The sequence below is a fragment of the Cervus canadensis genome, chromosome 19 (assembly GCF_019320065.1).
Source record: "Cervus canadensis isolate Bull #8, Minnesota chromosome 19, ASM1932006v1, whole genome shotgun sequence".
Taxonomy (NCBI): domain Eukaryota; kingdom Metazoa; phylum Chordata; class Mammalia; order Artiodactyla; family Cervidae; genus Cervus; species Cervus canadensis.
In genome coordinates, this window is record NC_057404.1 from 34,897,075 (window position 1) to 34,921,938 (window position 24,864).

A 24,864-nucleotide genomic window follows, 5' to 3' on the forward strand; every position below is an offset into this window, starting at 1 on the left:
TGGGGCAAGTAGGGGCTCAGCCTGGAGGTGGAGAGGGCACCCTGTAGGCCATAATGCAAATCATAACTGTTGGGGGATGTCATCAAGAGGACAGGGCAGCAGCTTGACCTGTGAGTGGGACCTGGGCAATTAACGGTCCTTCACAGCCTCCCCTGTCCTTAGAATGTACACTCTGCTTGCCTTTCTTGCACTAGAAGCTGCCCAAGGATGCAGTTTTGAGATAATAATGTGATGTTGAGACCATCTTTATTTGGGTTGTGTGAAATTGTCATCATTTTCTTATAAAATTGGGGACATAAATTCTAATCCAACAAACGGCAGAGGAAAGATAAATGACAATCAAGGTGAATACTAAGAAATACCAAAAAGCAGATAAAAAATGAGCATAATTTTAGGCCTCTAAATTAATTCTTAAAGATGCTGGAAAGCAGATGCAGAGATCTACTCCTTCTGTGGCCATCCAAGACAAGCGTTGTATGTAAGTTTCCCTGCTTATTAAACTTGTCACCTACCAATGTGGAGTGGTCTGCTTCCTCCTCAGGTCTCTGACCTCCCTCTATGAGGGCCAGTTTCTGATTTCATCCAGGTAGCTCCCCATGAAGTTGCAAACTAACAGTGACCTGGTTTAAGGACAGTTCAAAAGCAGAGTGTTTTCCCTCTGCTGAAATTTTGAGGGGCAGAGAAGGGGGTGAAAGGGAGGCAGCGTGTCGGCCATGAGTGTAAAGGTCATGACAAGTGGCCATGTTGGAGGCATTTCAGACACCTAGCTGGGTATATTATGGACATAACCTCTATTCCTCACAGAAGCACTGTGAGGGGTTGGTTGTGTGTGTGTGCGTGTGTGTGTGTGTGTGCGTGTGCGTGTGCGTGTGTGTGTGTGTAACATATGTATATGTATATATGTGTGTGTATACACACATATACACATATTCTTCAGATGAGAATATTGATGCTCATACATAAGGCACAGGCTTACAAAGCTTGTGGAGTAAGCGTAGATCTGAATAACAACTGCCTTGAGTTCTGGGCTTTTTTTTCACCTACTAAGCAAAGAACTGGGAGCGGGCAACTACAGTGCCACAGACTTCTGTGCTCCAGATCACGTGTTGGTGGCTGCAAGAACCTGAGACACTGAAGAACAGCTTAGCTACTCCAGGACATGGACTTGGGCTAGCCCTGGCTGACGTCTTCCAGGAAGGCAGTGAGATCATCAGAGAGACAAAGGATCCACCCTCTGTTACCACCCCTACTCAGATTTACTTTCAGAGCTAACACTAGGACTAGCTGTACTTTGATTTCAGGGGCATCAGGAAAACCTCCTTGCTCCCCAAAACTGTCCCCCAAATTTTTGGCAGTGACTTAAAATGTATTTTGGAGAAGGCAGTGGCAACCCACTCCAGTACTCTTGCCTGGAAAATCCCATAGACGGAGGAGCCTGGTGGGCTGCAGTCCATGGGGTCACTAAGAGTCGGACACGACTGAATGACTTCCCTTTTCACTTTCACTAAAATGTATTTAAGTAGGGCTGCTTTTTAATTCCACCATTAGAAGGTCCTCTTCACATGCAAATGACCTGAAGAAATAACATCTTAAACTAAATCATATGAAGTATTATAAAACAGGGCATATAAATGATTAAGGGAAAACTCTTTCAATTTAGATAGAGTTTGAAGGTGTAAGGATTTCAAACTGTGATTCAAGTACCCAGCAGCATACAAACTTTTCTAAAGGGCTCATGAACAAGAAGTATTTATGGAATTAAATATTTATATCTTGAACACCCATATATATCCTAAAAAGAACTTGCCTTGAGAACCTGTTCTCTGCTTTTCAAAATAAAGGCATCTCTTATATCCCAATCTTACCATGGTACACTGTGAGGGTGTAAAAAAACCCCAGGCTACCAAACAAACAAGTTACTAGAAATGTAAGTGTGGAAGTTGACAAAATAAGATACTATAATGATTTTCCTCTTGAAAATCGCTGGTTTACAATTATTTGTTTTCATCAAAATTGATGGAAGATCTAATATGACAGCCAATGAGACCTTACCAAAAGACACTTTAGTTTCAAGTTGATGATAGAACACTATGATTACTATGATTTTTGGTGTATAATTCAGAAAATGTACAAAGAGTCGGGGGATGTTGTTCAATATAACTCCATGTGTTCCTATTTACTTATTTATGGATGAGAAGCATCTCAGTATTTGAATCTATTATAGATGACAGATAGAAATAAAATTGATGTTATCCAGTCTCATTTCAGTGGAAAGTAACATTCAAACATAGCTAAATGAGCTAACTGGGGTGGATCACAATATCATTTCTCCTGTTTAAAGATGTAACTCTAATAAAAACTTAGTCTCTATATTAAATAATTATTTACCAACAACTGCAGTATACTTGGATTCTTTAGACAAATCATCTAATTAGGATGAATGTACTGACAATTTAATCCAAAAGAAATTTAACACTTAGATCTCTATTGTCAAAAGAAATAAAACTTACATATATATTTTTTTTAATAGAGAGAGGTATGGAATGGTAACTAAAACTTTTGTGCATTAAGTGTATTATTTCAGGATAAAAAAAATCCATGGAGGAAGTGGTGTAGAAATAGAAGATAGGAAAAAGAACACTCCAAATATTACCTTCTATTAAAGAAAACTTGTTCTCATTTTGTCAATGGATGATTTGGGTTAAGAAATCATTATGGTGTTTGGTGTTTGCATTCCATTGGGTCATCTTAAGACACCTAATCACTTTATTTGAAGATGTCAAATATTTATAATATACCCAGACATATTATCTTTTCCTACTATTTAATTTTATGAAGAACATTTCAGATATTAACTTAAAATTGTTGGTGAGATATATATTAGCTATCCATTTATCTTTATTTAAATCTTTTAGAAATATGCTAAGAAAAATGTGAAGATCACTATACTAGGGTATGGGAGGATGGTGATTCCGTCATCGAGAAAGGAACTCTATCAGGGGAGAAAGAGAGGCTGATAATCAGGAAGACCAAGGAACAGGATAATAGGAGTGGGAGCTAGGGACTGTGAACATAACTCTGCATATTTCTCCGGGGTACTTCCACAGTTACACATATTGCTTCACATTTACATAAAGCCAATGAGAGCTGACCAAAAGACACTTTAGTTTCAAGTTCTAAGGGCTAGAGTTAAGACCCACCTGCCCCATCCACTAATTGTTTGACTTTAGGCAAGTCACTTAATATCATTAAACCTTTTTAAAAAATCTGTACATATTCCTATCTGCCCTGCCTCCTTCATAAAGGTCCTGCGAGATATTAAAAATATTATATGAAAGCACTTTTGATTACTGCTATAGTAACCCATTCCAGTACTCTTGCCTGGAAAATTCCATGGATGGAGGAGCCTGGTAGACTACAGTCTATGGGGTCACAAAGAGTTGGACATGACTGAGCAACTTCACTTTCACTTTTTTCATATGACTTAAAGCTGGTGTTAATATTCTTCTTCTACAGTGTAAATACTTTACTCCAATTAAAAATTGATATAACTTTCAGTGTCTTTACTAGTTTAAATGACTTTCATAAATTAAGATCTAAGTTTAGTAAACAGGAAAGAATATCACCTAATATAAAATATTTAAAAATATTTTTAATGGTCACTTCTTTTTTTACCTAACAACCTTCCATCAGATTCTGTCTTAAGGACACTTTTTATTTGCATATATCCAGGTTCAGCTGTGTTAGATCTAACAATACTGTGGTTTGCTATTTCCTTTTTTTTTTTTTAGTTCTACCACTTTATTGCTACCAACCCATCTCCCTCCACCTTCGTGCACACATGCTCAGTCATGTAACCCCATGGACTGTAGCCCACCAGGCTCCTCTGTCCATGGGCTTTTCCAGGCAAGAACACTGGAGTGGGTTGCCATTTCCTTCTCCAAAGTTTGCTGTTTTCTTAGGCAACATGATCTATGGAAAAGATGCTGAGCAAAGTGATATAGTTCTGTATAGAACTATATCTATTGCTCTATATAAAGAGCAATCTTCACAATGTGAGATCTTCATATTGTTCAACATTCAATCAAGGAAAGACAAATGAAAACAAAATCATCTTATGCTAGCCAAAAAGTGTTGTTAACAAACAGGATTCAGTTTCACCCTCCTGAATCTGTCACTAGATTTGCACTCATTGGCCACTTCCTCCACCTCTTAGGCTTTTTCAGGCCTAGGTAATCAACAAATTACTCAATATTCTTGTGATCTTCCTTAATCTCAGCAGATGAGGTGTGTGTTTAACAGAACAAATAGGCCAAAAGATATAAACTCCTCTCAAAGCTCTTCCTTCTATCAAGTCACCCACAAACACTAACATCTCCTCCATCCCCAAAATAGGCCACCAACAAAATTACCGGTGACAAGTCCATCCCTTCTCAGCTATGCTTCTGCATCCTCCTTCCGTTTGTGGCTAAACTGCTTGAAAGAGCAGAATATTCAGTCTCCAGTTATTCACCTGCCTGTCCATTCAGTCTTCAATGTACTGCTGTCTGCATTCACACTCACAGCTCACACTTCACTTTCAGAGGTGACCAAAGACCTCCCCAACTGCCCAGTCCAAGGGCATTTTCTCTCACTCTTTTGTGTATTCTTGCCACTTGACTGCTGTTTCTCAAACCTCTTTCACTGGTCCTTTCATCTCATCTAGCATTTTCACAGTCCTCCCCACGGATCTCTTTCATTTTTCTCCTCTTTTAATTTTACAGCAGCAGTTCTCAACTTTGTTGAGACTCCCCAGGATCACGTGGCGGAGCTGTAAAGACTTTCCCATGCCTGGGCCCTACCTGCAGAAGGTCTGATTTAACTGGACTGACAAAGGACCAAGGCATCAGTGTTTTTAAAGCTTCTCAGGTGATGCTAAAATGAAGCCAGGTTTTCAAACAACCAGCCTCAATGCACTGACTGGGTGATTCCTTCTCATGACTTCTAACTCAAAAATCATTAACTTCAGTCTTAAGTTCTGTTATGCTCCATTCACATTTCCAATTACTTTCTAGATACTTCACATTTCCAATTACTTTCCAGATAAGTCTATGTAAATGCTCAACAAATATGCAAAGTGTAAGGTGCTGAATTGATCTCAATATCACCTAACAAAGGTCCTCTCTCTATAAACTTGGCCTTCTTGAGTTGTTATCCTCCCATTTCTAAACTCGAAGCTTCTAATAATTCTCACAGCTCTCTTCAAAACATTCCATTAAGTTACAGATTCTACTAGAACTAAGCAGAACCCTACAATCCCCTCCCCAGTACAAAGCCAAGCAGTTTATGATTAGGACAACAGAGTCAGCGACTCAGTGTCTGATGCACATTTCTGAGTTGTTTTACAGATACTGTGACTGCCACCAGGCGGGAAGGAAAGCTAACTTCACGATGACCCGACTGTAGACATAAGCGGCTCCATCTTGAGCAGACCCAAATCTGTGCCTAGCACAATCCCAAGAACTGACCTTAAGGGAAGGGATTAACATTATTGCTCATAATAATCTATATCTTAATGGGCATCAAAATACCTGTAGCCTACTCTACCCATACATGTAAGAGGACAACTAAAATTGTCAGCAAAGAGATGCTACAGACCCATGCTGAATATGGCTTCCTATGTCAGCAGGAAAAAGTTACAGGAGATGGATTTTCATTCCTAGATGAAGATAATTCCATAAAATTCAAATGGTGTTTGATGATGTTTGACAGTGAGGAATTGAAAGCAGGTCTTTTGCCTCTTTCCTGTTTGCCCATTTCTGTTCTCTTCTAACCTTGCTACTGCTGCTAAGTCACTTCAGTCGTGTCCGACTCTGTGCGACCCCATCCCTGGGATTCTCCAGGCAAGAACACTGGAGTGAGTTGCCATTTCCTTCTCCAATGCAGAAAAGTGAAAAGTGAAAGTGAAGTTGCTCAGTCATGTCTGACTCTTTTCGACCCCATGGACTGCAGCCCACCAGGCTCCTCCGTCCATGGGATTCTCCAGGCAAGAGTACTGGAGTGGGGTGCCATTGCCTTCTCCCGTCTAACCTTAAAAGAACTTAATTATAGGAATGAGATCACTAAGCAATTGAAACTAACTCCTGACTTATGCTCTCCTGAACACATGCCATGCCCTGTCTAGTCCCTTGAATCTTTTCCTAGATAAAAAGAAGAAAGAATGAGGGATTAAGCAGTTAAGGAATGCCTAGTTCTCTAACAACTCCCTTAGTAATCCTGCAGGCAGATCCTTGGAGCAAGAGAACATCTGAAGAGAGCCAGCCAGTCTGCATGCAATGGAGAATGATGCAGAAACCAAACTCCCACCTCCATGATTCACTGAGATTCTTCTTCTCCTCCATAATTCCTTTAAAAACTGTCATGGCTGAGCAGAATCTTCAGAGTTTGTCTTTGGACACAAGTTCTTCTTCCCAGTATGCCAGCTTTTCTAATTTCAGTATCTTTCCTTTCTTGACACTTGCTTCTTGAATTACTGGCTTTGATTGGTGAGCAGCTAAACCTGGGTTTGGCAACACTATTCAAATATTTCTCAAACCTGGTCCTCTTCCCTAGCCTCACTCTTTTTAAGTAGTGTGATACCATTTTAATTTCAACAGAATTCTCTCTAAAAAGTAAATCTTAAAAACAACATCAGCAAAAATGTTCTTCATGCATCCAGTTTAAGAATCCAAACTGCACCGTGTGCCATGTGAAAGCTTTTGCAAGCTGCTCCCAATTCCTATTCTAACTTTGAGATACACAGGGATCTGGGATCCTTTACTGGAGTACCTGCGCCTGAACAAATGTCTCTTTAAGCAACAGAAATACAAAGAAACAGGGACTAAAAATAACTGTATACATGCCTGAGTTGCAGCAAATGATGAACAATAAGATACAAAAAGGCCAATAACCAAGTGTCATTTCTGAGGTACTAGGAGCAAAAGCCGGAGAAGGCAATGGCACCCACTCCAGTACTCTTGCCTGGAAAATCCCATGGACGGAGGAGCCAGGTGGGCTGCAGTCCATGGGGTCGCCAAGAGTCAGACATGACTGAGCAACTTCACTTTCACTTTTCACTTTTCTGCATTGGAGAAGGAAATGGCAACCCACTCCAGTGTTCTTGCCTGGAGAATCCCAGGGATGGGTTCGCACAGAGTCGGACACGACTGAAGTGACTTAGCAGCAGGAGCAAAAGTGGGGCACTGTGCATGATCTCTGCACACAGCACCACCAAAGGAGTGGGCAGACCCTCAACACCAACCCTCTGGCAGGACCTACTGATCTGCCTTCACCCTCATGCCATTTAAGGAAGCAGCCCACCCTCCTTGGAGACCATCTATTTCTTGTTTTCACTTCCTCTTGCTACAGCTTGAGCCCCATAAAGCCTCGTCTGAATTCCTCATCTGCTTCTTACCAATTTCTATTGACTAAGGAGTCCAAGGACCCTGGATGGTAATAGCTTTACCTTGGAGACTTAATCCCACTCTAGAGGCATACTGAACTTCCTGACGTTTCCTCAGCTTTTCCCTCTGATGTGATCAGCAGAACACGGCCACTTCATACCTTGGTACTGTCTCTGCACTCTACCCAGAATGCCTTTCTCCTCCTTCTCTGCGGAGACAATTCCATTCCTTCCTGAATGTTCACCTCAGAAGATGCTTCCTGTTTAAAGCCTTCCTTGTCTCTCCTTTTTTAAGATAAATTTATTTTAATTGGAGGCTAATTACTTTACAACACTGTAGTGGTTTTTGCCATACATTGACATGAATCTACCACAGGTGTACATGTGTTCCCCATCCTGAACCCCCCTCCCACCTCCCTCCCCATCTCAATCCCTCTGGGTCATCCCAGTGCACCGGCCCCGAGCACCCTGTGTCATGCATCGAACCTGGACTGGCGATTTGTTTCACATATGATAAAATACATGTTTCAATGTCATTCTCCCAAATCATCCCACCCTCGCCCTCTCCCACAAAGTCCAAAAGACTGTTCTATACATCTGTGTCTCTTTTGCTGTCTTGCATACAGGGTTATCATTACCATCTTTCTAAATTCCATATATATGCGTTAGTATACTGTATTGGTGTTCCTCTTTCTGACTTACTTCACCCTGTATAATGGGCTCCAGTTTCACCCACCTCATTAGAACTGATTCAAATGTATTCTTTTTAACAGCTGAGTAATATTCCATGGTGTATATGTACCACAGCTTTCTTATCCATTCATCTGCTGATGGACATCTAGGTTGCTCCCATGTCCTGGCTATTATAAACAGTGCTATGATGAACATTGGGGTACACGTGTCTCTTTCAATTCTGGTTTCCTCAGTGCGTATGCCCAGCAGTGGGATTGCTGGGTCATACCTTCCTTGTCTCTCCTAAGCAAAATCAGTGTGTTCCTTTTATGTGCAGCTCTGGCACTCTTTTCAAACCATTTATCACTGTACTGTAATAGTTTATGTAGAGTCTGTGGACACCTACCACAAAAGCTCTCGATAGTCTTACTTTATATATATATATGTATATTTAAAATATATATTTATAATATGTACCTTGTGTATGTATCAATGTATATGATACAAACAATATGATTCATTTTGAATACATTTTGTATGCACCCTATCAAGCATAATGGGCTTCCCTTATGGCTCAGCTGGTAAAGAATCTGCCTACAATGCAGGAGACATGGGTTCAATCCCTGCGTTGGGAAGATCCCCTGGAGAAGGGAAAGGCTACCCACTCCAGTATTCTGGCCTGGAGAATTCCATGGGCTTTATAGTCCATGGGGTCACAAAGAGTCAGACATGACTGAGCCACCTTCACTTCACTTCACTTATCAAGCATAATGCCCCAGCAGAGATGTTAAAAAATATATTGATCATTTATCCAATTAATATTTGTTGAACATCTACTATGTGGCCTCACTATTCCTGGAACCTGGGATTCATCAATAAACCATATAGAGTCTGTTAAAAGTGATTTTCCAAGAGAAAAGAAAATAACATATAAACAAATAAACATACTGGATAATTTCAGTGGTGCTAAAGTCTAGAAAAAATAAATCAGCATTATACAGTGCTTTAGATCAGGAGTCAGAAAACTTTTTCTGTACAGGGCTACATATTTAATATTTTTTAGGCTTTAGGGGCCATATAGTCCCTCAACAAAAACCACAGACACTATGTAACTGAATGAGCAGGGTTGTGTTCCAATAAAACTTCATTTACAAAAGCAGGAGGTGGGTCATATGTGGCCTGTACAGTATAGTTTGCTGACCCTTGCTTTAGATAACAGACACGGCCTCTCTTAAGAGGTGACTACACACTAGGACATGAAAACCTAGAAAGAGCCAACACTGAGCCAGAATGTTCCCGGTACAGAGAAGAGCACTTGCAAAAGCTGTTGTTGGAAACACAGAAATAAAGCCATCATGATGAAGTGTGGTCAAAGAAAGCATGGATGAATATATGAACAGAGACATGAATGAGTGAGCTTTATCCATGTGAAAAAACTATTACCATAAGCAGTAAGGTTTTGAAAATAAGCATTCCCTCAATTGAGATATGCTGCTACATTTAAAGATAAGAAACGGACATGATTGCACAGGAAAATAAAAGTCAGTAAGATCTACCCAAAATTAGTTCACTCTATGAATATCTATGCACCAAGCACTACTGCAGGTACTAGAAATAAGGCAAAATATTTAATAATTATGACTGCTGAAGTTTCAGACAATTACAATGTTGGATTCCATTGATTCTTAGTAATATATACATTTTTTGACTCTAGAAGTGGAAAGATTCATATGACTTCTAAGTACTGAAAGTGTGAAAGTGTTAGTTGCTCAGTTGGGTCCGACTCTTTGTGACTTCATGGACTGTAGCCCGCCAGGCTCCTCTGTCCATGGAATTCTCCAAGCAAGAATACTAGAGTAGGCAGCCATACCCTTCTCCAGGAGATCTTCCTGACCCAGGGATTGAATCCAGGTTTCCTGCATTGCAGGCAGATTCTTAACTGTCTGAGCCACCAGGGAAGCAAGTTCTATTTATCACAAACTATCACAAAAGTAAGAGCAGTACCAGGATAGATAAAAATGACCTATAGTATATACCAATTAATTTAATTTTAGAAATACACTTTGGCAAAGTTCTTGAACATTAAATATTTAAAAAGCATTCAGATATTCTTTATTAATGGATCTTAAGTGGAGTTTAACTTCTCTTTTACATTCTAAAATTCTAACTATTTTAAGAATTGTGTATAAATAGTAACATACAACTCAAGTAAATATGAGTACCCCACTTTTGGAAACTCAGTGAGATGACTGTTGTTTAGTCACTAAATCATGCCCAACTCTTTTGCAACCCTATGAACTATAACCCGCCAGGTTCCTCTGTCCTTGGATTTCCCAGGCAAGAATATTGGAACGAGTTGCCATTTCCTTCTCTAGGGGATCTTCCTGACCCAGGAATCAAACCTGCGTCTCCCACATTAGCAGGCAGATTCTTTACCACTGAGCCACACAGGAAGCCCTCAAGAAGATAATTATATTAAAACAAAGAACTTTTCCCATAAAATAACCTTTATCTGGATATTATATGATTAGCTCATGAAAACTGGTCAAATAAGGCTACACATGATGTGTCATTTTTAATGAACTAAATTTCAAAATCATGCAGTCAATCAAGCATTTTGTTATAGAAAAAAACATGGGCTTTGGACCTGGCCAGACTTGGCTCTGTATTTTGGTCCTCCCACTTGCTGATTCAGCAGTCATGGGTAGGTTGTAAGTTCCTAGGATCAGAAGCCTCACCTGTAAAATGGGAAAGATCGTTTCTTCCAGGCTTGTGGGAGGATTTAATGAACTATGGAAGGTAAAGCACTTAGAGTTAGGAGAGAGTCAATAAATTTAATTGCCTCTTCTCCAACTTTACCCCAAACAGAACTACATCCATCTGCACTAATGTATTTTCAATGCTGGTGTTTCAGTGTTCCTCAGTGTCTTTATTAAGAAGTACATACGACTGAGTGACTGAGCAACATATGTTTATACTCATAATACCAAACGGGGGGAAAAAAAAACACAGAGAAATTTTTCAGTTTTCCACTACATAGGACTAACGGTGTTGGTTTGTGGGACTTCATTCATAAAACTCTCCTGATTAGGAAGTTCCTCCTTATTTACAACCCCAGTCCCCTCTAGAGTAGGTCATGTTTCTAGCCATCCTGTAAGAGGACTAATTCCCAGCTGTTATGGTAAGATGAGAAACCGTTCAGAAATTCCTCCAACAGGTCTTTCAGTCCTGTTAATGCCTTCAGCCTGGCACAGAGTTCTGAAAACCCTAACATGATTTTATTAATGATGAGTGAGTCCCAATTTGATTATAAGTTTTAGGGCTACAGCATATTGACCCCATATTGTGTTTTCCCAGAAAAGGTGTGTAAAACTGCCATCCTTTCCTGTGTGTGGTGTGATTTAAGGAACAACTTTTTTTTTATGGCTCTTACATGCATGGTTTTATAGTTTTATTGTTACTGATATTTTATAAAATTCAGAACTATTGGCTCTGTAAGTGCTGTCAGGGGAAGAGAAGTTGTGCAGAAAAACATGGAGATCATTTTTCAAGGGCTCAGGCTTGCATAACCTCTTCTGAGCAGTTGCTGGAGCATTCAAGCACCCTCATCTTTCAAAATTCTATTATCTTTTCCCTAAATACTTTATTTTCTCACTGTGATTTTTGATTTACATCACCAGCAAAGATAGGAAAGTGGATTAACATTCCAGATGGGATAAATAATCCCCATGTTTAATCTTGGCTTCCTACACTCATTTTCTCACCTTTATTCACTTCTCTTTCTAGTGAAATATCATAAAAGCTAGGTTACCTAAGACAGACTTCAAAACTCCCAATGTTGAGTATATAAAGTGGGGGACCCATTTCCACAACAATTATTTTCTAAAAATTACTTATCTCAAGTTACTTTCTTTATGGGTTACTACTAACATTGTTTAAAACCTAACTATGTTCATGTTTTACTAGTAAAAAATAAAATATAAACATTTGGGGCAGAATGATATAATAAAAAGTAAAACAACAACTACATCCACTTCCTCATTGCTTTATCCCTTCCAACCCCCTGGGCAAAAGGAACATATCCCAGATTATTCATGTATTAGGGGCTTTACAGAAATGCCTTGCACTAGCATTAGCAAGCTCAACTATTTCCAAATATATTAAAAGTCTTCTCTCAGTTTTTCCTTTAAGTGTCACAGTAAGAAGAATCTACAATCTGAAATTCATTCTTCTTTTCTGGCCAACTGTTTATAAAAGAATGATAGTGACAATACAATATTTGGAACCACTATAATATAAACATTATAAAAACAAGGATGATGTTTTAACCTTGGATGACAAAAGTACATAGTTTAATATTATCAAATGTTAGGAATGTAAGCCATATTTTGCTAGAGTGCATGTACTTTCAATTCTAAACAAAAGCTTTATCTGAGAAGTGGTCAGGATACATTTTGACTACCTTCAAGAAGGCTAATGTGTTGGTTTCATAGGTCTTGTCTCCATTCTGCCAGAAACAACACAAGGGCAGAGGCATTACTCACATTATGAAATAATTAGGCTACAACCACATCTCTCTAAACCCCTGCCCAGTATGGACTGTAAATTCCAATAAAACAACAGAAGCAAATTCAATTTTTCCATTAATCAGAAAACTCCAAAATTAAGACACATGGAAACATATAAGAAGAAACTGTAACAGATTATAAATCCAATAGTGATTTACATGTATTTACAACACCTTCAATATAATCCTATAGGCTGAATTTTGTGATTTCTTTCAGGGTGCTCTTTTATATCAATAAAATTGAATTCTTTTTGAGAGTTGTAAATACTTAATAATTTGTTTCTTTCTACAGTTCAGGGTAAATGACATACCTACATTTTACTGATAAAGAAATGTAAATTTATTTATTTTGTAAATTTATTTATTTTGAAAGAACAGACAGACCACTTAAATTCTTTGTAGAGATACTTTAGAAACAGACTTTGGTCAGGAAATTGCTAACAGGGAGAGGTGCTCAGACACCCAAATAGCTATTGGCACCCTATGCCCTCTTGATAGATGAACTGCTAACCATGTGATTGGCTAAAGAACCGTTTATCCGTATACGTAAATAATAAAGAGCATCTTGCAGTTTTCTTTTCTATTTTACTCCCCTGTGAAAGACAGATGTGTTGTGTCTAATTATTCTCTGATTGGTATCTGGAGAAACATTAACATAATTGGCACATTTGTTCTAATTAACAAAGGGAAACTGCCACATGCCACCCAATATGAAAAGTGAGTCCAGCAAGCATTAGCTAGAAAAATCCATAGCAATCAAAAAGGTTACTCTGTTAAACTCAAACTGGGGTCCCGCAAGTCAGAGCTCGGAGGTTGAAAATGACTCAACAGAAGAGAGAAGCAGGTGTACACCTGAGAGAATGAAGATTCAGCCTAGAGTTGTTGCATGCAGGCATATTAATCATACAAATGGGAAAAGCAATTACGGGACAATTATCAAATGCACACTCAGCCAAGCCACGCTTCTAGAAGAAGCATTAGCTAGAAGCTGGGAGTTGGCCAAGTTTTACTGACTGGTTTAGAAAGTGACAAGTTTGAACTTTTCCTTATTTCTTTGTTTTAACCTTCCCCTTTAGACCAGGGGTTCTCAAATTTTGTTGCATTTTAGAATCACATGGGGAGCTATTAAAAACTTATTAAAAATAGTGATACTCAGCCTGCACAAAACACCTATTGAATGAGTATCCGTAGCATGAGCTATAAGCATCAGTATTTTCTAATGATCCCCAGATGATCCCAATGTGCATCCTAGTCTTTGAGAACCAGTACTGAAGAATGGTTCTGATCATTTTGCTAAAATGCAGATTCTAATTAAGTGCCCTATATGGGGCTTGAGATTCTGCCTTGTTAAGAAACTCCCAGGTCAAGTCAGTACAGATATTCTATGCATCAAGCCTTGAGTAGTAAAGTTTTGACAATGCTAAAAAGATACTTATAGCTAATAAGCATTCTGTAGACTCTCACCAGGTAGGATTTAGCTCCAGTGCCCCAGAGTTTGAAATCACAGAATGATCTGCTGGTGTCTCACCCTGACAACAGGTGTTTCATATGTCCAATCAAGAAAGTCTTCATGATAGACTGCAAATGAATGCTTTTTACCCATTAAAGTTATGGGTAAAAAGCATCTTAAAAGAAGCAAAAGGCCATTAAAAAAAAAAGTATACAAAGAAACTCTCCTTGTCTCCCAAGTCTACTGTTATGATACTATATCTAGTCAAGAATGGAAAGCTACTTTATTTATGCAGCTATTTGCTTCTCAGACTGGCAACAGCAATAAGACATTCATTCACTTCTGTGTTAACCACTGTCCAATATACTTTGTACCTTTCAGTAGCTTTATGAAAGTATTTGTACTATTGGTCTTCAAGCATGGTCTTTAGATAACTGTACAAAGAAAAAAAGGCCAGAGAATCTTAAAAAAAGCCAAGTACAAATAAAACCATGCCCCACAGACTTAACAGAAGCTGATAACTAACAGAAATTCTTGAGCTTGTCTTACAGAACAGAAAGGGGGCCAACTTGTCAAAACCTCTTTGCTTACAAACTGCCTTCACTGATAAAGCGTGTTTCAGTATTTCTTTCCCCTACCCCCGTCTTTTAATTACATACCTTCCCAGCTTCCATGCAGTCCAGTTGTTTTAAAGGAACTTGAAACCAGCTCCTGCCCAGTGCAAGCGGCTAAGACTGGTTGGGACCCCTGACACTAAAACCGGACTTTTGACCAGTTTTAGGCGGTGAGTGGCCTGTTGACTAGGGAAGACTGGAAACCGCACCCTCAGGTAAGACTGGGCATCTTCAGTTTGAATATGTATTAGCATTTAACAGAGATGTGCCTGCGCAGACTGCTCATTCCCGCCCCCTTGTGCCACTTCCACCAATCACCTTTCCCCAACCTAAGACCACCTTGCTTGTCCCATAAGTATCCCACTCGCTCGACCTGGAGGAGGCGGAGCTAAAGCTTGTTCTTCATCTTCTTACTTGGCTGCTTTGTGAGTATACTCTTAGCTGCAAATCTCAGTGTCTCAGTGACTGGTTCACTGCAAGTCTGGCGTAGGGATTTGTTTAGTAACAGAAACGACTGACATTTTGCAACTTCTGCAAACAGAAGGACTTTGCTAAGAAAGGGGTCCTATTTTCCTGCTGCAGAAACACTCCTTTAATTGGACACATGTCTAGCTCATTGGCTTCCCATGTGGCTCAATAGTAAAGTATCTGCCTGCCGATGCAGGATGCGTGGTTTCAATCCCTGGGTGGGAGAGATCCCTTGGAGCAGGAAATGGCAATCCACTCCAGTATTTTTACCTGGAAAATTCCCTGGATAGAGTCTGGCAAGCTGCAGTCCATAGGGTCGCACAGAGCGGGATGAAATTGAGCGCTGGCACACAGGCACCTGCCTCATTGCTTTTGAGAGGTGAATGTGTGTGAACCACATTTTAGATGTGAACTTGTCTTGAAATCTGAATTTTTTTTCTAAACCTTAAATTCTACTATGAGGAGATAAAAAGCATGCTGATAAATGAATCAATAGTGACAATCACCAAAAGATCCCAAAGTAGAATGACTCTGATAATATCTTACAAGCAAAATGACACTGAAATGTCCTTAAAATGCTAACTTTTTCAGGGCAAAAGACCTATAATTGATTAGTCGCAAGATAGCTTCTAACCAGTCTTTACTATATAAACTTTCAGATTAAGTAACTCTCAGCATTTACCAACTAAAAGTGTTTGGACTCTTGCTAAAACTGATCACTTTTTAAAAACACTGCTTTTTTGCTCTCTGTGACTACCACTTTTCTTCCACAGTGAGTTTACAATAAATAGTGCCTCTAGGCATATGAAGAATTATTGAAAGAAATTTCAAAGCCAAAGAATTTATCTAAGGGGAAAAAATTTTTTTTTTTTTTCCCCATGAAATAAGGACTGTAGAAATAAAAGACCCTTCTGCCCTGGGATCATGGGCAGATTATTGCCACTGCTCAGGGTAGGTTATTGCCTGTTGCTGAAGCACCACTGAGAGAGACAGGTTGTATTTGAAAACAGCTGAAGTCTACTGACCACTGATTTTAGGTTATCTTAGAAAAGCTCTACTGTTTGCTCTCTTTTTAGCACAGAAGATTTCACTTTCGTCTGAAGAACCAAATACTTTCTAGATTTTATTCACTTAATAAAATAAAATTTAAAATCCATGTTCAGAATTTCTATTCCCAAAGGAATTAAAATATATCCTTTGTTTCTCCACCTTTCTCTTATCTCTTCTGCCCTAAGACCAACAACTATCTTCTGTTGTGTGAAGTACAAGATCTCCTGAATGGTGTCTCTGCTTCCATTCTTACACTTTTAAAATCTGCACTCCCTATAGCAGCAAGAATGAGCTTAGAAATAAAATGTATCAGGTTGTGTCAATTCCTCGCTTGAAATCTCCAATGACGGCATATATTCAGAAACAAAATCCCTTCGCATTACCTCTGTCCCCAAGCTCATCCTGACTCTCTGACTGAAGGGCTTTCTGCCCTCCTCCTGGTTCACTCTGTCTCAGAGACACTGGCCTCCTTTTTAATCTGTAACCACATTCTGAGGTATTCTGCTTCCCTGCCTGGAGCTTCCTGACCCAGATCTTTTCAAGTCTGGCTCTTTCTTGTCATTCAGATCTCAGCTCAAATGTTATTTCATCAGATAGATCCTCCTTGAACTTTAAGTGACTCCTGATCCCCAACAACCATCAGCCTTCTCAGATATGACCTGGTCGTATTTCCTTTAACTTATAATTATCTGATTATATCTTGTGCTTTTATATTTTTTCTTGTTTTTAGTGTTTTATTACCATTTAGGGACTTTGCCATGTATCTCCTTCAAATAGAAGAATATCTAGTACATGGTGAGAGGACAATAAATATTTCTAGAATAAATGATTTAGTGAGTAAAAATAAAAACTGGATTTTGTACTATAGGCTCAAAGGAACCACTGTATATGTGTAGAGGTCATGCCACAAATCTATTATAAATCAAAGAAAGTTTATTAGGGCTGATAATCATCTCATAAGCAAAATCCCTTCTTGTTGTTACAAACATGCTAGGAGAAAATTCCAATAGATATCACTGGGCAATGAAAGCAATATCTCCCTCCAAATTAGTATTCAAACTCTTCTCTAAACCTCTTTTGGCTACAAAGAATATAAAGCACAGCTTGGGAGACAATGTACCTGCATGGAAATGCATCAACACGAAGTTCCGGTTATGGGGGAATGGCAGCAAAACATGCATGTCTCTCATGAAATGAAGTGTTCAGTGGTCATATTAATAATCAATTAGATGGAGAACCACCTGATGCTATACATTTGGAGAAGCCTCCAACTGCCAGCCGCTTTTCCCCCTGGCATTATCAGCTTAAAAATTCTTTATTCTTATACACTTCACCCCATATTTTCCCACTTGCTAATTAGAGATGCAAATGTTGATAAATAAGATGACACTTTTTAAGCACAATTGGGTCAATAAGTTGAACATGGTGCCCTGTTCCTCCAATTAGACTCCTATGAGAAATAGTTCAATTATAATTAGCAGAGCAATTATCCCCTTGTTTAAGGTGAAACAAATCACAGATTTATTTTAGTGAAAAATTCAGTTTTGCTCCTTATGTCATGCCAACAAATGTCATATCCATTGATGTTTTGATCCCAATACTCTCCAAAAGAGAGAATCTGATGAAATAAAGCATCTCTGAGTATATTTCTGGCTCACCATATGACAGAAACATTTTCCAGGCATAAACCAAAATGAGCAAGGAGGGATTTATCTCACAGAGTTCTGCCATTATGCCACTGGAGCAACCCAGCACCCGTTCACGGGCATATTAAATTTCTGGTTTCTTTGGGGAGATGAGAGATTTCTGCTAAAGGAAGGCAAATGCCTCCCCAGAAATGGAAGAAATTATATTTTTGGCTTGATCCTTGCAAAAGACTTATTAAAAATACTGAGGAATACCATTTCAGATTATTTCTGGGATTTATTTTCTTTCTTTCGCAGAGCCTACTTTTAATTTTAATATAATTAATATTAACCTGTCCTATAGTCCATGAACTAAAGTAACTCCCAATGGCCTTTTGGAGTGATCCAAATGGTCCAGTGGGTTAGAACCCTTCTGACTGACTGACTCCCTTACTCCACCTGCACTGAGTTCTCTCAGCATACATCTTCCATGATGACAAACATCCTGTTTCTGGAAAGTTCCATTTCCTGAGGTGCAGCTTCTCTGTCACATCCAACAGGGACTCTTTATTTCATTTAATTCAATGCACTCAGAGAATCTACTATGTAACCTACAGTCTGCTTGTGTTAGAGACAAACATGAACAAAAATCCCTTTTCTTCTTATTTCATCCAATCTAGTCAAGCAGGCAAAGGAGTAAACAGACATATTTTGACACAGATAATAAATAGTTGGAGCTATAAAAAGTCAGAGAACATAGGGGCTGACATTCAGGCAGCTTTACTGCTTTATTCATACCAGGTATTAAATACTGAAATAGTTCTATATCTGCTGATTAATAGCTAAGTACCCCTCACCCTGAGGTGCTGGCTTCTGGGGATCCCTGGACCATACTATGATGCAGCAACTAAAGGGTTTGCGCCTTTGGTACTGCAGAAGGCTCCCAGATGCTAGCCCTGTGCTAAGGAAGCTGTGTGGCTGATAAATATTTAAATAAAGAAAATGAGGAAAGGGCCTGGCAAGTTGGCCAGGGGAAGGAACAGCCAAAACTAGAGCTCTGAAACTCTTGTGCTTCATCCCTGAGGTACCTGCAACATATTTTTTTTTCTTAACCAGTGAGTACTAAGAAGAGTTCTTTGTCAAAACTTTCACCACCTGGAGAGGTGGAGTACAGGGGATCCTGAGTTGGTCTCTTCCCCCTGAGACTTTCTTTGGCACTCTCTTTCCTTTTGCTTGGAAAAGGAGAACTTCCGACAGTAATCCCACTCCAAATTCCCTCCTTTGGAGGAAACACAAAGTCTGGTCCAGTGTTCTAGGCCCACGATGACTGAACAGATAACTTTAAAAATCAGTAAGAACAGCAGCACATCAGGTCTTGGTGCAGATTTCCACAGTAACAACTCATCTGTAGAGTAAATGTGTTACATAAATAAGGGAGTTTCCTTATTTTAAAGCTCAGACTTGATCTTCATTTGTAGCATTTGTGGATTCTAATCAAAATAACTGGTTAGAAGACACAGGAGGGAATCTCTGGGATTCCTCATCGGACATAACCTTCATCACTGCATACACTACAGCGCCCATCAGAGGCTCAATGTGCCAGTGACTACGGTGAACTTGAGGTTGAGTTCAGTCTTCTCTGAATCAAGAGGTGATAACATATTTAATATTAATAACAACAGTAATGTCTCTTGAGTTCTTCTACATGTTCTAAGTGATTTATTTGCATATATTATCTCATTTAATCTTCAACTATATTCTGGAGAGACACTGTTATTATCTCCAGTTTGTAATTTAATTAAGGAAACTTAGGTATAGGAATTGAAATACCTTGCTCGAAGTCCAACAGTCAGAAGTGATGACATGGGGTTAAGCCTAGAGTTCTGAATGGAAATTAGTTTAACGCTCTGTAGCAAAAATTAAAACCAAAATAGAGGAGAAAATTAAATGTTATTTATTACCACAGAAATTCCTGTGCCATTATTTGCACCAAAGGTGATGCTGCTGTAACTTAAGATTAGTAGAGCCCTTTAGAAACCTACTGACTTATGTGGGAAGGAAATTATTGCCTCTTGATATTTTACAAATAATGAACTTGACTACCTATTCGATGGCACTAGACATATACTTACTAAACAAAGATAAATTGAATCAATCAACCATGTATTTGTTGAGCATGTAGTAGCTGAGGTTTTCAAAATCATTTGCCTAGAACACAAAAGAAGCAAGAATCCTTGCCAGTATGGCCTGATACCTTAAAGGCTGATTTTGTTTATGGTAACACATGAAAGTTTTACCTTCTGGTTTCCCTTAAGATCAGTATTTCATTTTATGCTATTTTTATGCTTTTAAATTCCTCAAACAAATAAAATATTAGATTATGAATATGTATATCATTAAATTAAAATAATTTTATAATCCCATAATTCACCACATTATATTTCATCCCTTTGTCTTTTTTCTGCTCCTCTTGAGCAAATGACAGTTGCAATGTGTCACGTTAAGGTATACATTAGATTTCTGATCTTGGTGATTCTAAGGATGTTGGAAATAATCTACACAGGAGTTTATAAGCCTGCTCTCAAGCAAGTGTTTTTGATCTCTCTCCTGACTTAAAAAAAATCACATTAAATATAGTTCTTTGAATGTCAAATGGGTATATGATTTTTGAGCTTGCCAAGTGTTAATTGGTCTCTTCCCCAGTGATGATACTGATAAAATTCACAGCCAATTAGTTTGCAGTCATGAATCTTTACTCCTTGACAAAGTGAACTACTTTGCTGAGGAAACTAAAAAAAAATGAAGAAGTTACTAGAATCTCCTAACTGAAAATCTCTGCAGGGATCTACTCACTTTAAGAAACAATGAGTCAAGAAGAGTCTATGGACACTCATGTTACTCAGGATATGTTTTGGTCTTTAAGGCAATTTAATGGAGGAGGTTTGCATTAGAATTTTAGAAATATGATTAAGGAGAGAGATGCACTTATTGTCATAAGTGAAATGAAATGTTGCATAGGGAAGAGCTGTTTCCTTTCTAATCACAATAAATCATCCTGTGAGTCAGTGGTGGAAGATAAGGTTTTAGTGTGGTTGGATAAAACAGAAGTAATCATGCGTAGTCTCTGGCACAGTGCTAGAAAGTGCCATGGGATATCAGATACAAGACAAAAACCAACTCTCTTCTTTCAAAGTGAAAAAATGGAAATTTCATTAAAAGTGCCACTCAGAGTCTTGCATTGACTCTGAGTGGAGATGTGAATGGTATTGACAGAAAATGGAGTCATTTGTAAGGGCCCTGCCTAAATTTCTAATTAATTTATTATTATTATTATTTTGGAAAGAGCTATCAGATGTTTAATTTTGTTGTCATGGGACACTATAACTGTGCTGACTCTCACTTTTGCCTGAACTTTCAAAGGACAGAAAAACTATGGAAATCTGATAGTGCATTGATTAACTATTAAAAAATTTTGGACAATGTAGTAAGTCTTAGTAATATTATTTTACAATTTCATAGACAGGAAAAAGTCCAGGCTTACTTTTACAAAAAATCAGCTGACCCATATACAGGCCCAAATTGTAGCAATTTAAAAAATGCTTCTTTCCATAAATGCAATAAAGAGTAAAGATTCCAAAGAACTCAGTGTAGTTTAGAGGCTAACATGGACCACCAGCAAATTGGCAGTTATGTTACTTATCAAACTAAAGCTTTTCTGTGTTTGTAGGATACTGGATCTGCCAGGACAATAGTGTTTGATGTATATTAGAATGTCTTCTGATAATCATTAACAGGGTAACATTTTTCAGAGTTTGGAATTAGTTGAAATGAAATAAAAGACATGGTATTAGATGATTGTCCTCTGCAGTGTGCTCTAAATGGTGTCTCAAGGAGAGCATAGGACACTCTTGTGGTCATGGAGGCCTATCCCCCATGGACAGGCATTTTCAAAGGGCAGTGTATTGTCTGGTGCTAATAAGAAATCATGGTAGAAACCTGATTTATGATATTTCATGAGCTTTCAATAGGCTTTGTTTCACCAAAACCAGAAAATGAAAATTAAGAGCTAATGGAAAACTTACAGGATGAAACTACTTGACATTCCTCAAACATGTTTTTATTCATGGTGTGTGGCTATGGCTTTTAGGTACGTTCCTGATTACATCACAGGGCAGGACACATACATGTGGAGAACACAGGCTGTCACACACACACACACACACATGCACACCCATCTTACTTTTTGTGCATAGCATCAAGAACAATAGTGAAATTGATGGCACATTATTAAGTCAGGCCATCTTTCTTTATGATTAGTGCCAGATAAAATAAAACAGTGTTTCTGATTTCTTGACAAAATTAAGCCAAGCTGCCTGTGGCTTTGTCCAGTGGGGCATTCTAATTGACTCCAAGTCATTAATCAGTTCCCAATCAATCTAGTTTGCCAGTAGCAAGCAGTTAGGACTCCATTACCAACCATTCATCACGCCATACCCTAATTCACTGCACCATTAGCCATGGATTAGGCCTCTCTTAGAATAACTAAGTGCCAGTTGCTAAATGCAAAGAATTTTTGCTTCTCACCTCAGCCACTGGGATCCCTTCAGGTGGTCGGCACTGCAGCAAGACTTCCTGTTCCAAGGAGACTTCCTTTCCCAGAGGTTCCTGCTCAAATGTTTTTCGTAGATCTGGAAAGCACAAGTCGTAACATACAAGACAAAACTAATTAACATTTATTCATTTCTAGAAAGCACAATAATAAACTTGCAGTTTATTATTTTCTGTTTCTTTGTGGTTTTTAATCACATTAGTACTGTGCCATAATGTGGCTGATTATATTCTATGTAGTGGAAATTATGAAATTTAGAGATTACTAGCTGTTCCTACTTTAATCTTCACTGAAATGCTTTGGAGATCCTCATTCTAACAACTAGTGACACTCATTCATTATAGTTTGCTAGTATTTCTTAACAATCAACTATAACAATCACATTTTTAATCAAAGGAATCCCATTGTTATGATTCTTATTCATAGAGTCCCTTAGGTATATTAATATTCTTTCTTTCTTTACAATAGGTACTACTGAAGTTGCAACAACTCTGAGATCTTTTGATAAATAACTCAAAAGCAAATTTCTATTTCAGAATGAAAACAGAATGCTGGAGTCCTGGAGAAATAAATATAGCTTCTTGAAGTATCTCAAACATAAGATAGAGAAAAGAGTAACTATTGGGATGGGTCCAGAAATATCTCAATATGTAATTATGTCACCATTCTCCAATTAGAAGATTAAATAGTTATTTCTGCTTAAATGTAACAAGAATCTAATCACTTATTTATATAGTTATAGTTGCTATAGCAATATGCAGTACAATCTTAAAAATTGCTATTGATAGACACAAAAATGTTAGAAATCAGTTTTATCATTTTAAACACCAAAGCTAAAAAATAAATGAGTCAGTTATAAAGCTTTAAAGCAGCTTTTTTTAAAGGCAAAGTTAAAAAAATTTCATCCAGGTACTATTCAGCTCCTCCCAATAAAAATTTATTGAAATTTTACCCAGTAGATTTTATTAAAAAGTTAACACCTCTGTCTTTTCATCTCACGTCCCCAATAATGACTTAAAATTATAAAAGCACCATTTCAGCCTACTGAACTAATGGGTAGTAATCCAAAAACTCTAAAGGTGTATCTCTAAGCCTTTCAAGGAGCTATAAGAAACCACCATCTGGAAAAATGCAGTGAGAAAAAAATTCATGTCATATTATTTGCTATTTGGGTGAATTTCTTGGCAGAAGAAAACCTTCAAGAGTTTAGGGGTTCTGAAAAGATTATCGGATCTATGTGGGTCTGAGGTAAGATAAGAGACTCTGTAAATCCTGCAAAATTTCTGTCGGAAAGGCATTTCTAATTTTATTATCAAGAAATTGAGTAGACTGTAGAAACGGATACTTAAAATCCAGAGTTATTGGAACATGAAAGTTATCTAAGCCATGTCCTTATTTTACATATAAGAAACACATTTCTAAAATTACTCAAAGCCTCACAGCAAAATAATTGATGCTGCATTAGAACCTGCTGGCTGTTGAGCTGATACATTTTTTTTTATCCCACACATCCCTTCATATCTCTTAAGGTTGATTTGTATCCTTTCAACAGCAATGTCAGAAAATTTCTACTCTTTCTTTTCTCATATGGCAGCTTCTCTTTGTTTTAAATCTGCATTAAGATAAAAAGTTTCATCAAAATATTAATAAAAGCAACAGCAGCACTGAGTAAGTTTCATGGGATAAAATGTTCCTTTTTTGCCTGGGCTGGGTCTTTTTCGAGTTGCCTTGAGTCGGGGTGCTGTGTGGACTTCTCCAGAGGTGGTTTCTCTTGTGAAACACAGGCTCTCGGGTGAGCTGGCTCAGTAGTTGTGGCTTGAGGGCTCTAGAGCGTGGGCTCAGTAGTTGAGTCATATGGGCTTCCCACAGCATCTGTGATACTCCCAGACCAGGGATTGAACCGTGTCCCTTGCAATGGCGGGCAGATTCTTAATCACTGGACTGCCAGGGAAGTCCTAGGATAAAATATTCTTATAAGGTATATCTTATTTGTGAAAAATTATTCTGAAAACCTCCCATATGATGCATGGTATGGTAAAGACGTAAAGACTAGAATTAATTCTCAAATCAAATAATATATAGACTCACTCGCAGTTAAATTAAACAGCATATGAGAAAATAAGGATGGAGAATTAGAGTGAGGCACATATATCTCCAAAGAGTCCAAAAAAATTCCTTTCATATTTATTATCTCCTCATGATAGATACTTTATTAGGTACTTAGGATGAAGATATGTAAGATTCACAATCAAGACTAGAAAGGTAAGCTGCGATCTACTCATGAAAAGCCTTCCTGCTACACTAAGGAATAGCAAACTCTCAAAGGCTTTTAAGCAGAGAAAGGAAATCAGATGTCATATTGCTCTCAGTGTGACTGAGGTGGTGCTGA

General features: G+C 38.3%; 1 protein-coding gene across 2 annotated transcripts in view; it reads right to left on the bottom strand.

Annotated features, from left to right (window-relative positions):
* UNC5C (unc-5 netrin receptor C) overlaps positions 1-24,864 on the bottom strand; it is a 395,140-nt gene that overhangs the window by 96,679 nt on the left and 273,597 nt on the right. For both annotated transcript variants that reach the window (XM_043438628.1, XM_043438626.1), the window contains exon 4: positions 22,451-22,554. In XM_043438628.1, the coding sequence (XP_043294563.1) occupies positions 22,451-22,554 (104 nt within the window). The remainder of the gene's footprint in view (positions 1-22,450; positions 22,555-24,864) is intronic.